The sequence below is a fragment of the Balaenoptera musculus genome, chromosome 18, assembly GCF_009873245.2.
Source record: "Balaenoptera musculus isolate JJ_BM4_2016_0621 chromosome 18, mBalMus1.pri.v3, whole genome shotgun sequence".
In the NCBI taxonomy this organism is placed as follows: Eukaryota; Metazoa; Chordata; class Mammalia; order Artiodactyla; family Balaenopteridae; genus Balaenoptera; species Balaenoptera musculus.
In genome coordinates this window covers 67,541,676-67,553,886 of record NC_045802.1, presented here as the reverse complement: position 1 = coordinate 67,553,886, position 12,211 = coordinate 67,541,676, and the positions used below count along the sequence as shown (strand labels likewise).

At 48.2% G+C, this 12,211-nt stretch overlaps 1 protein-coding gene across 5 annotated transcripts in view; it reads right to left on the bottom strand.

Annotated features, from left to right (window-relative positions):
• FARP1 (FERM, ARH/RhoGEF and pleckstrin domain protein 1) overlaps positions 1 to 12,211 on the bottom strand; it is a 293,802-nt gene that overhangs the window by 20,413 nt on the left and 261,178 nt on the right. For all 5 annotated transcript variants that reach the window (XM_036831748.1, XM_036831743.1, XM_036831746.1 and 2 more), the window contains one exon: positions 3,615 to 3,696. In XM_036831748.1, coding sequence (XP_036687643.1) covers positions 3,615 to 3,696 — 82 coding nt within the window. The remainder of the gene's footprint in view (positions 1 to 3,614; positions 3,697 to 12,211) is intronic.

The window sequence follows — 12,211 nt, the reverse complement described above, 5'->3', positions numbered from 1 at the left end:
TTGCAAAGACAAGTACAGGGGGCTCCTATGTACCCTCCAGCCGGCTTCCCCTAACGCTCACATCTTGCCTAACTACAGGACAATATCCCCACCAGGACGTTGACACTGGGACAATGCAGAGTTTATTTGGATTCTGCCAGTTACACATGCCCTCACTTGTGTGTGTGTGCATGTGCACATGTATGTGGCATGGGTGTGCGTGCGTGCAGCTCTATGCAGTGTTTTCACACGTGCAGTCCCTTATTTGAGAGAGCGCGTCTGTCCTGTCACTACATCCTTGGGACCTGATACACACCATAGGTGCTCCATAGACGTCTGCTGCCTGCATGCATTAATGAGCAAACGAACCAACGCGTGCACCCCGCTCAGAAAGGGGTCCTGCAGGGCCCTGAGTGCCTGGAGAGGTGGATTCAAGGTCACTGGAGCACAGAGTGGAATGTGAAGGACGGGAGGTGGAAGGTGAAAGATCATCCAGGGAAGGCTTCCTCGGTCAGGTTTAGAGCTTGGCCTGTATTCTCTAAACCACAGAGAGACCAGGCGGGTTTGGAGCCCAGTCGGTCTATGATATAAATGGCGGTTGGGGAGGACGGTGGACGAGAGGCAGCTGGTGAGTCGGCTGGGAAAGAGAGAACTGAGAGGCGGAGGAGGGAAGCGGGAGGAGTTGAAGGAGGAGAGGGGGCAGGCGGTAGACGCTCAGGAAGACAGGGCCCGGGAGGGAAGGTCACAGCCTGACCGGCAGGGGAAGGGTCCAGGTGAAAGGTGAGGGCCTCCTTTGCCTGCGTGGATTGTGAAATGCCTTTGGGCATCTGGGCAGATGTTTCCAGTTGGAAGTTCACAGCCCGGGCTAGAGATCACCATCTGGATAGCCTCTGACTTTCAGGCAGGGATCGGAGCCCCGGGCCGGCTCCCTCGGCCCCGTGCGGAGGAGGGTCTGGGGACAGCTGCAGGGTGACGTCAGCATCCGTGCTGAGCCCCTGAACACGTGCAGTTAAACGCACGGCTGGGGGGATGAGCGGGAAAGACACTGCAAGTTGGAGCTCGCCCGAAGCATTTTGGACAAACGTGCCAACCTGGGCTTCTACATCTCCAGAACCTTCTGCCATTCCCCTCCACACTTTATAAAAATTCTTTAAAACCGACGATAACAACCACAATAAAAAAAACAACCCAATTTCTCCAGAAGGCTGCCAGAGGCTCTCTGAGCCTCTCCATCTATTTTTATTCTGCCTGCACAGAGTTCCATGCTATAAATGCTGGTGGCATCGGCACAATAATTAAAACGCCAGCACAGCCGAGGGTGAGCCAACTAAATGCAAAAATGCCAACTCACTAGACTGAGGGGGAAAGAATTGCTCTGAGCGGAAATCAGGTCTATTTTTAGGAGGTCTTAGGTGCTAGGTGACCAGAGAGGAGGATGCATGTCTACCGTAGGGCACCCTTCCGCCAGAAGGACACGAGGGGATCTGGTAAACAGGAGAACTCTGGGGCTGTCCCAAGGGGGCGGGGACCGAGCTGGCAGGTCTCTGCCACTGTCCCGAGGTCCATGGAGGAGCCCAAGCCTCAGATGGGAGCCCCCATCCCAGGCAGGCAGAAGGAAGGGAGCACCGTGAGAAAAGGTAAAAACCAAACTGGGCCTAGAAAAAAAGTGCAGAACATGGGGAGAGAGGCTTCCTATGAGGAAAATTAGGAAGTCCAACAGTAACAGAAACGTGTTATAGAAGAGAGAAAAAAGGCTATTTTTATCAAGTGAGAAAAGCCAGTCTGAAAAGGCTACACTGGGTGAGTCCGACTACATAACATTGTGGAAAAGACTATGGAGACAGTAAAAGATGAGTGGTTTGCAGGGGTTGCGGGAGGGGAGGGATGAACGGGTGGAGCACAGAGGGTGTTTAGGGCAGTGAAACTATCCTGTGTGATGCTGTCACGGTGGGTGAGCGACGTCATGCCCTTGGCGAAACCCATGGAACATAAGACACAAAGAGTGAACCCTAATGTAAACTGTGGATTTAGTTAATAATAATATATCAATACTGGCTCATTGGCTGTAACAAATACCCCACACCAGGGCAAAGATGTTAATACTAGGGGACGGAGAGAGAGAGAGACAGAGAGAGACAGAGAGAGACAGAGAGAGACAGAGAGAGAGAGAGAGAGAGAGAGAGAGAGAGAGAGAGAGAGAGAGAGAGTGTGTGTGTGTGTGTGTGTGTGTGTGTGTGTGTGTGTGTGTCAGGCAAGGCGAGAATATGGAACCTCCGTGTGAGTTTTCTGCTCAATTTTTCTGTAAACCTAACATTGCTCTAAAAAATAAAATAATCAAAAACACTACGGAAAGTGAAAAGATGTCTGTTACTGTCCCATCTGAGTTTTGTATATCCACCTTACTTAGGGCATTAAAAATACTATCATCATGGAACACCTTCGATGACTCTTTGCTTTTTTTTGTATAGGATTCTGCAGTCCTGCTGGCTTCCGTGGCCTCTGTCTGATACAGCCCAAAGCGGGGAGTGTTGCTTTTTTGAACACCAGGAAAGAGCAAGCAATAGGCTCAAGGTCTGTTAAGTAATAGCTTGAACTTGTTAAGAGCAACAGGAAATCCCTTGAGTAGTTTCAGATCCTATCTTTTCTGCATCCCCTTGCCCCGTCCCTCCGCCTCCACTGTCCTAACTCAGGAGATACATGATTCTAAGGGGAACAAATCGAACACCGAACAACCTCAACAATAACTTTTATTCTGTGAGTGCCTTAGACGTTGTAGGTGCTCAGCTAGTATGCACGGACAGTGGGTGGACACACAGACGGGTGGCTGGGTGGGCTGCATGGTGCCGGTACAAGCAACCCGCCCTCTTTGGGGGTTACACACTTGCTCTTAGTTATTAGTTAAGGTCATTAGGGAGGCTCTGTGGGTGGTTGAGATATAGAAAGATTGCTTTAAAATGCAAATATTAGATGTATTTGTATTCAAAAGATAAATTATCTGAATTAAAACATTCCATATTAAAGGAATGATTAATGGATTAAAATGAAAAGGCAAAAATGAACATTTCAGATGTAAGAGGTGGGGCAGGTTTCAAACACGAGGCAGAATATTGGTGCACTATGTACTGACTTCTCTGGGGAGACTTTCACTCTTTTGGATCATTGTAGATATTGCTGGGTGGTTAAAAATATATTCACCTTATAAACCAACTGAAAGTCACAGAATTGACTGGAATTCCTACACAGCTCCGAATCCAATATTTTTGTCACACCCACAAGAGGCCAAAACAACTGACTAAAAGTGAAATGCTCAGTCAACCAAATGTTTTGTCTACATAATTTTTTAAAACAAGTTTCGAATGACTTAGTCCCAGAAAATACCTGGTGTTTTGGTTACAACACAGAGCTCTGGAAGAGGAAAAGAACTGAAAGTGTTTCCCCCAAAGTGACCGGATCTTCCTTTATGCTTGCAAATAAAAATATCTAGAGGAGACGGAAGAGTTTCCCCAGGGGCTGTGCTACATGCAGACTCGAATCAGGCCACGTGTTCACGGGCAAGGATCACAAACAAGGCCTCCGGCAGCCTCAGCATCGTTTTCTCTGAGGAGCTCCCTCTCCCAAGTCCCCGAGCAGCTCACCTTCATGCCCTGAATGTTCTTCAGCATCACATCTCCAATTCTTTGGTAATCTCCTCTGATGTGAGCATTCGAGCGGCCTTCCCTGCGAGCAAAGCGTTGGAAACCAAAGTGTTAGCAGTGAAAACATGACCGGAAAGTGCGCCAGCCCCAGATGACAAAATATCAACATTTATGTCTTCCTTTCCAATCACCTATTTGTACCTCTCCCTTCTCCGTGTGTCACAGAATGTTTAGTGCCAGAAGGAGACTTTGAAATTACCCCAGTCATTCTGCAGACAAAGAATTCCACCTGTGCTTTGAAAGAGGGAAGAGCCATTTTCTGTTCATTTTAATTTGGTCTCATTTTACATTCCTTTTCCCATCCCCACTTGGGTGATTTTCTCAGCATTAGAATAGCGTGGAGATGACTTGCAGCAACAAGCTCATGAAACTGATTCTTTCTTACAGATTGGGACTAACAGACACTTCTAAGAAGCAAGACTTAGCCTCAAAATCAAGGTTTCGGCTCCCAAGAGCCCTTAGTCTGAAACAGACAAAGGGCTGTGTGAAAAGCCCTTGGGAAGAGAAAAATATAATTGAGGAAGTGCAGGAGACCCATGCACAGAGGCAGGTATGGGGAGAATGACCCAGAAGAGGGCAAGATGGGAGTCCCAGGTTCAGAGACAGGTCAGGGGTCCCCTAGATATCCTGGGTGGCAGATGACAAAGATGTGGGCACTTTTTTTTTTTAATATATCTTTACTGGAGTATAATTGCCTTACAGTGTTGTGTTAGTTTCTATTTGTTACTGTACAACAAGGTGAATCAGCTATACATATACATATATCCCCATAACGCCTCCCTCTTGAGCCTCCTTCCCACCCTCCCCATCCCACCCCTCCAGGTGGTCACAAAGCACCGAGCTCATCTCCCTGTGCTATGCGGCTGCTTCCCACTAGCCGTCCATTTTACATTTGGTCGTGTACATATGTCAATGCTATTCTCTCACTTCATCCCAGCTTCCCCTTCACCCCCTTGTGTCCTCGAGTCCGTTCTCTACGTCTGCGTCTTTATTCCTGCCACTAGGTTCATCAGTACAGTTTTTTTAGATTCCAAAAATGTGCGTTAGGATACGTTATTTGTTTTTCTCTTTCTGACTTACTTCACTCTGTGTGACAGACTCTAGGTCCATCCACCTCACTACAAGTAACTCAATTTCGTTCCTTTTTATGGAAGAGTAATATTCCGTTGTATATATGTGCCACATCTTCTTTATCCATTCATCTGTCGATGGACATTTAGGTTGCTTCCATGTCCTGGCTACCGTAAATAGTGCTGCAATGAACACTGTGGTACATGTATCTTTTTGAATTATGGTTTTCTCAGGGTATGTGGATGTGGGCACTTTTAACAGAGCATTTGGGTATATATTTATATCTCTTTGGCTCCAGGCTGTATCTGATGTTGATAATCCAGGGGCTTGAATGGCAGTGAGAAAAATAATAATAATAATGGTAGCTGGTGATTACTGAGTACTGGTTACAGTAGTGAGTGCATTACATCACTGAATCCTTGTGGCGGCACTGTGACCAGGTACCCCCATCACCCCCATTAAACAGCTAAATACTGAGGCACAAAGCAATGAAGCAACGTGCCTAATGTCAGTGGTCACGAGGCGGGAGCTTGTACCTGAGCCCAGGAGCCCGACCTATACAACCTCTAACCACAATACCCGTGCACATCTGCCAGTTTACCCGCTGAATTTCCCAGAGAAAATTAAAACATGATTTTCAACAACAAACCTGGCTAATATCTTCAAACCAACTGTTCAGGATAGCCAGAAGCCAACTTAAAGGAAAAGGAAGAATCAGACATGAAAAAAGGTAAAAATCTGGGCACAGAAGTGAAAGATACTTAGAGCGGAATAAAACACCTGCAGCCCGAGTGCGGAGGGTGATGATTTACACCCAGAGATGCCACCGCCCTACGCCTCCAGCACCGGGAGGAGTGACCCCCTCTCGGCATCTGGAGCTTTCCATAACTGCCAGCTCAACCTCTGATGCAGCAAGGATTTCAGGATGGGGAGAGGAAGGCACGGAGGAAGGCACTTTATGAAGTAGCCCAGGGGGTAGAATAGTCAGGGCCGACAGAAACAGGGCGGCTGGCTCCTCCCCTAATCCCCAGCTCCACCCCAACCAGGCAGTGACAACACCATATATTCCACTGGTTCTAACTGAGCATACACTGTGAATTACATCACAGGGGAGACGGGCCCCCAGACCCATGAGGGAATTAAAGTTTCTCTAAAATAAAAGGAGCAGACTTCCCTGGTGGCTCAGTGGTTAAGAATCCGCCTGCCAATGCAGGGGACACGGTCTTTGAGCCCTGGTCCAGGAAGATCCCACATGCCACGGAGCAACTAAGCCCATGCGCCACAGCTACTGAGCCTGTGCTCTAGAGCCCGCGAGCCACAACTATTGAGCCTGCGCTCTAGAGCCCATGAGCCACAACTATTGAGCCCACGTGCCATAACTACTGAAGCCCGTGTGCCTAGAGCCTGTGCTCCGCAACAAGAGAAGCCACGGCAATGAGAAGCCCACGCACGGCAACGAAGAGTAGCCCCTGCTCGCTGCAACTTACAGAAAGCCCGCGTGCAGCAACGAAGACCCAATGCGGCCATAAATAAATAAACAAATAAACAAATAAATAAATTTTAAAAAATAATAATAAAATAAAAGGAGCAAGGGTACCCATGATGCTCCCAGCCCCTGCCAGGGTCTTCTACGGCTCCCCTAGAGCTGGCTTTCTTGACCTATTCCATCCTCTTCCACCGCAATGCAGAATCCCTCAATCCTTCTGCTTCCTCTTAGCTGCCAAAACAAACAAGTTGGCTGATGGCTTTAATTACTATTCACTTCTCCTCTAATTAAAATATGGGTTCTCTCCTCACCACTCCCTGAACTGGTTCCGTGCAAGATTACCGGTAACCGAATCCACCGAAGCACATATTGTCACTCCTGCTCCTGGTCACTCTCTCTTGCGTAGCTGGGCCCAAAGTCCTGGCACTCTGCGCTCTGGCTTCTGGAAGCCTCTCTCTCCAGCCCCCTGCTTTCTACCTTGGTCAGATCTTCAGTCCTCTTTGCCAAGCTCTGCTCTTCAGGCCACTCCTAAGAGGTCTCTGTGTCGGGAATCCAGCCCCGGTTACCTTCTCTCTTCGCTTTCTACTTCTCCCTAAGCAAGCCCTTCTATTCCCCATGGTTTCAATTCACGATGCCAAATCTATGCCTCGATAAACCTGTGTAATTATTTCATACCTTCGAGAGGGCGCTGCATGAGTGACCCACAGGCACCTCAAAACTCAAAGGATTCTGCACAGAGTTAATTGCTGCCAAGACCCAACCTCTGCCTCCACTTCCTTCCTTAATGAAGTGGCTGCCTGCCTCAGCCTCAAGCTAGGAGCCTCGGTTGTCCACACTCGTCCGCCTCCCTGATCCCCAGCCATCGGGTCACACTCTCCCCCAAAATGGGCTCAGCGGAGAACGCTCAGGCGTCTGACGGAGACCAGCCTTCCCTCCGAGACAGCCCTCAGCCCTCAGCTCGTGAACAAGTATTATTCCACCCCGTCAGCTACAGGGCTGTGGCATCTCTGGATTTCTGGCACGTGGCTATTAATCGAGTCACGATGGAGATGTTTATCGTTTGGCCATCCTGGGGATCCTGCGTGTGTCTGGGTGTGGCTGGGAATTTACTGGTTGCTCTTCTCCTTACAAACCTGGGGCAGAAAGGAGCTCCCGCCCGAAGTGGGGGCGTTCCTGCTGTTCAGAGCCCCACCCCCACCCCCGCACCTTCAACATCACAGGAAGCTCCCTTAGGAGGTGGAAAGTTCTCCTTCCCTCCCCGCCACATCTGAACAACAGAGGAGGACCTCACTACTGAGCCAGGACGGCCTGATTTCAGGAAAAGGAGGGAAGACACAACGTAAACTTGATTTCCAGGTCTGTAGCTATTATCTTGGAACTTAAATCACTGACCCCAAAACTTCCAAATGGACGTGCCATTTGACAACGCACATGAGAAAGGTCTTCAATTAATCCACAGGACATAATTTAAATGTTTTAGCGAGAACGCTCTGGATTGGGGGTGGGAGCAAGGAGAGAAACAGGGGGTCTCAGCTGCCATTAGCACTGAACAATCCCTTCCCTCTCATGGAGAGCACCCTGACCCAAGGGAAATGAGAAGCAGCAAAGCCGACTGGGAGGAGGGGCGGGGAGCGGTGATAGAGGCCAAATTTTATTGACTTCACTTCCTTTCTTCTTCGCCAACTATTTATTAAAACAACACGTACTGATGTTAAAACCCCAGACGCAAGGAGACCTTCCTTCCTGCATCGGCTGGCCAGCAGAACCTTATCTGTTTCTCTAAGTCTTCCGCGTCTTTACTTTCATTTTAGAAACTTCTCTGGGATAGTATCCCTGGTCCCCTGTGCGCAGGGAACACCCTGACGTCGATCCACCGAGGGGGGGCAGCTCTAGGCCATGTGGTGACAACAGGCTGGGGCCTGGGAAGTTCACGCAACCAGCAGAGGCAGCTTGGCCCCCCTCCTGTCCCCTCCCCATTGCAGCACACGGCAAGTGCCAGCCCCGCTTGGTTCCAGAACATGGAATCAGCCCACGGGAGAGGGGACGAGACCTGATGCTCTTGCTGCCCTGTAGAGAATTACCGTCGTGCTTTACACTTCCTCTACATGTTAATGCCAGCAAATCCACAAGTCCAAAGCACTGCCTTTACTGTAAAGAGCTAAAAGGTCACTTTAGGGACTCCCCGGCGGCCCAGTGGTTAGGACTCTGCACTTCCAAGGCAGGGGGCGCAGATTCGATCCCTGGTTGTGGAATTAAGATCCCACATGCCGTGCGGCGCATCCAAAAAAAAAAAAATAAAGGTCACTTTACTATGGAGAACATAAAAAAGTAATTATAACTCTTCCGGAACAGCCTCTGGATGTTAACCTCACAAGAAAAGAGTCCTTGTTTGGAAGATGGGGCCACATATTTGTTGTCTGGGTAATTACCGCGCGGCAACGCAGCTGAAAATTCTTTTGACAATTTCGCTTTGGAAACCCATGTACCAAGACGCCTTCCAGATGCTAAATTCTGACCTGGGCACCATGATTCATGTGCTCCAGGGAGCAACTACACGTTATCTCAGCACAAGGTTGAACACATACACACATACATACACACACACACACACACTCACACGGAATCTGAGTCTTCCCAACCCTCTGTAAACATTTCATTGACCACTACGTGAGCTGGTCAGCAGCTCAGCAACAGGCAGACCAAAGTCTGGCCCTGCCCTCCCCCTCAGAACAAAGAACCGTCTTATCAGATTAAAACATAAAAGCAAACCAGGCAACTTGGAGCTGGAAGGCTGACTTTTTCAACCCGGCTTTGTGTCGGGGTGCTCTCAGACCCCAGGAAAACAGATTTAACTTTGTGAATTTTTAGGCCTCGTTTGCAAAACAAACACCATGCCTTAATTCTTACTGTTCCTTATGGTTCCTGTGATTCTCAATGGGGGAAAAAAAAAAAAAGGCTGTAATTGTGTGTGCTTGTGTATCTGTGTAAATAAAAGAATAAGAATAATATGTAAATGAGCAAATGAGCAAAGACAAATTTTCCATTAATATGTAGGGTAGGGGTGGTGGCTGGGTTCAAAAAGCAAACAAATTAGCCAAAGTAATAGATTTTTATATGTGTGTGTATATATATATATAAATATTATAAATATATTATATATATATTAGCCGCATGTAATTAATAGTTGTGGATTTCAATATTCTTTGATGAATTTCAATATCCTTCGAAATCCCTGGAGAGGAAAATCCCATTAATTTGAACATTAATTCACATCCCCACTCGTGGGGAAGGCATTTGTGCGAGAGGTGTCCCCACTGGGCCGGGGACACGGTTTCCCTCCGGCAGTGACAGGTAAGGGATCCATCCCGTCTGTCCTTCAGTGCAGGTGGGACACGGCAGCCTCAAGCTCTCCGCCTTCAGTTACACTACTGGGTGGCTTAAAGCTATGGCTTTTCTTTTTCTGAGGTTTAACACCAGGTCCTGTTTAATAAGAGGCACAGAAGTTACAGCCCACTCATAGGCAGGCTTGGTGGCACCCAGATGAGACCTGGGTTCAGTACCGTTAACGGCCACGTATGAAAACGCAGCAGGACAGAAAGGCCGTTTCAAACTCATAAGCGGCCTGCCTGCCGAGTGCTGTCTCTCAAGTGTTTCCCAGCAGAAATCCACCTGCGATTCAGGCAATTGGAAAAATCATTTCTGTTTTCCTAAAAAAAAAGTAGCTTGCTCTTAAAGCACAGTGGGCTATACAGTCGGGAATACAGCAGATAATCCAAGAAAAACAGCTCCTGCATATGCCTGAGAACAGGCAATTTTACTCATGTGTTAAAAGGACACAATCACCAACCACCACTGTCCCTGGAACCCTAGGTAGACAGTGGGAAGCTGAGTCGGGGCAGAATATAATGGGAAGATCACAGTGTCTTTCTTGCCTTTGAAACAAAGATGAAATTTTTAATTTTAAATAAATTTCTATAAAAAAAAGTAAGTGTACACACGTTCCCCCCCCCAAGGTACGCCCATGACCCTTATCTTGTTCTAACTTCCTTCCACTGTGTATTTTTTCTAAGCTGTTTTCCAAGTAGATCACACTGCCTTGTCTCCAGTGAGTTTCACTGTTTATTTGGAGAGTAATGATTTAAAACCCTTTTTGCACAGTCTTCTTTTTAAAACCAATGAAAATCTTCAAACAAAAGCTTTTACACAAGGGAAGTAGCCCTGATCTGCCTGAAGCAGGGAGAAGAGGGGTCAGAGAACTGCCCTTGAGTCTTGCGTTTTAAATCAATGACTCTGATTTCTAAGAAAGTTGATGGTGGGGCATTCGGTCCTAATGGGAAAGGCAGACTGTGTCCACTGTCTGTCTTCCACTCAGAGTTCCTCCCCTTTACGTCTCCAAAACTGTGCTGTCCAATACAGTATCCACGTATGGTTATTTCAATTTTAACTTTACTTAAAATAAAATTTAAAAATTCAGTTCCTCAGCCACACTAGCCCTATTTCAAGGGCTCAAGAGCCGCATGTGGCTAATGGCTGTTGCATTGAACAATGCGGACACAGAGTATCTCCATCACCACAGTTCCACTGGAGAGCACTGCTCTAGACAGAACCAGAGAATAAGCTAATAGCTACTGCTTCTGCCTCCTGGTTCATGGGCTCCAAGGAAAGTTAGAAGTGGGGTGTGGGGCTTCCCTGGTGGCGCAGTGGTTAAGAATCCACCTGCCAGTGCAGGGGACATAGGTTCGAGCCCTGGTCCGGGAAGATCCCACACGCCGCGGAGCAACTCAGCCCGTGCGCCACAACTACTGAGCCTGCGCTCTAGAGCTCGCGAGCCACAACTACTGAGCCCACGTGCCACAACTACTGAAGCCCACGTGCCACAACTACTGAAGCCCACGTGCCTAGAGCCCATGTGCTGCAACAAGAGAAGCCACCGCAATGAGAAGCCCATGCACCGCAACGAAGAGTAGCCCCTGCTCGCCACAACTAGAGAAAGCCCGCGTGCAGCAACGAATACCCAATGCAGCCAAAAAATAAAAACAAATTATAAAATAAATGAATCTAGAAAAAAAAGTAAGTGGGGTGTGGTTCTCCCTAGCTTTACACTGAACAACTTCTGGCAAGGCACTTCCTTTTCAGAGCCTTATTTTCCATAGGCATAAAGATGGGGATAGGCCCACCAGACTGTTTGGATTGTCAAAGGAGACAATTTAAGGGAAAATGCTTTGAAAGATACTGTAAATGTGCAAGGTGGTTTACCGTATACATATCTATGGTCCTTTTTTTTTTTTTTAACACCTCTAGAATACTGACAGTTTCTGTTCTGGAAAAGGGTCAGATGCCCAATGGTCTCTTGGCATGAGTAGAAAACAGAACAGGAGCTCTGGAGCTCTGCCCGGGCTCTGCTTCCAAGTCTTTTCAGGCTGCTTCTGGCTGCCTCCTCGGTGCAGGGCACAGGGAGAGATGTAACTGGAACACAAGCTCTCAAAGCACGGGAACCGTGGCCTGTTTGGTTCACTGAACGCTGAGAACGGTGCCTAATACACAGTAAGGGCACAGTAAATATTTGCTGAACAAATGAAAAGTGACCATCTCGCCATAAAAACTCTTAGATTAGAAAAAATTCAAATCCATCTTCTCAGACTCTAGACCCAAAGGCGATACTTCTGCAGACAAAGTCACCATAGGGCGAGCGTTGACCAGATGCCATGAGCTTCCTGCCACTTCCGAGAGGAGGACAAACACCACGGGAGAGCGATTGGGGCAGAAGGGCCAGCAGCGCTGATCTCCCGGAGCCAGAGCGGGACGGAAGGACGCAATTCTAGAGACCAGGGTGCTGGATGGGGCTCTGCCGGCTTCTGCCGTGTGGCCAAGGGCAAGCCGTGCTCTCATGCTCTCCTCTGAAGAACGAGGAGTCGTGGCAGATGCTGTCCCAGCCCCCTTCCAGGCGTTTAGAACTCTGTGCTTCGACAACACAGCTTCA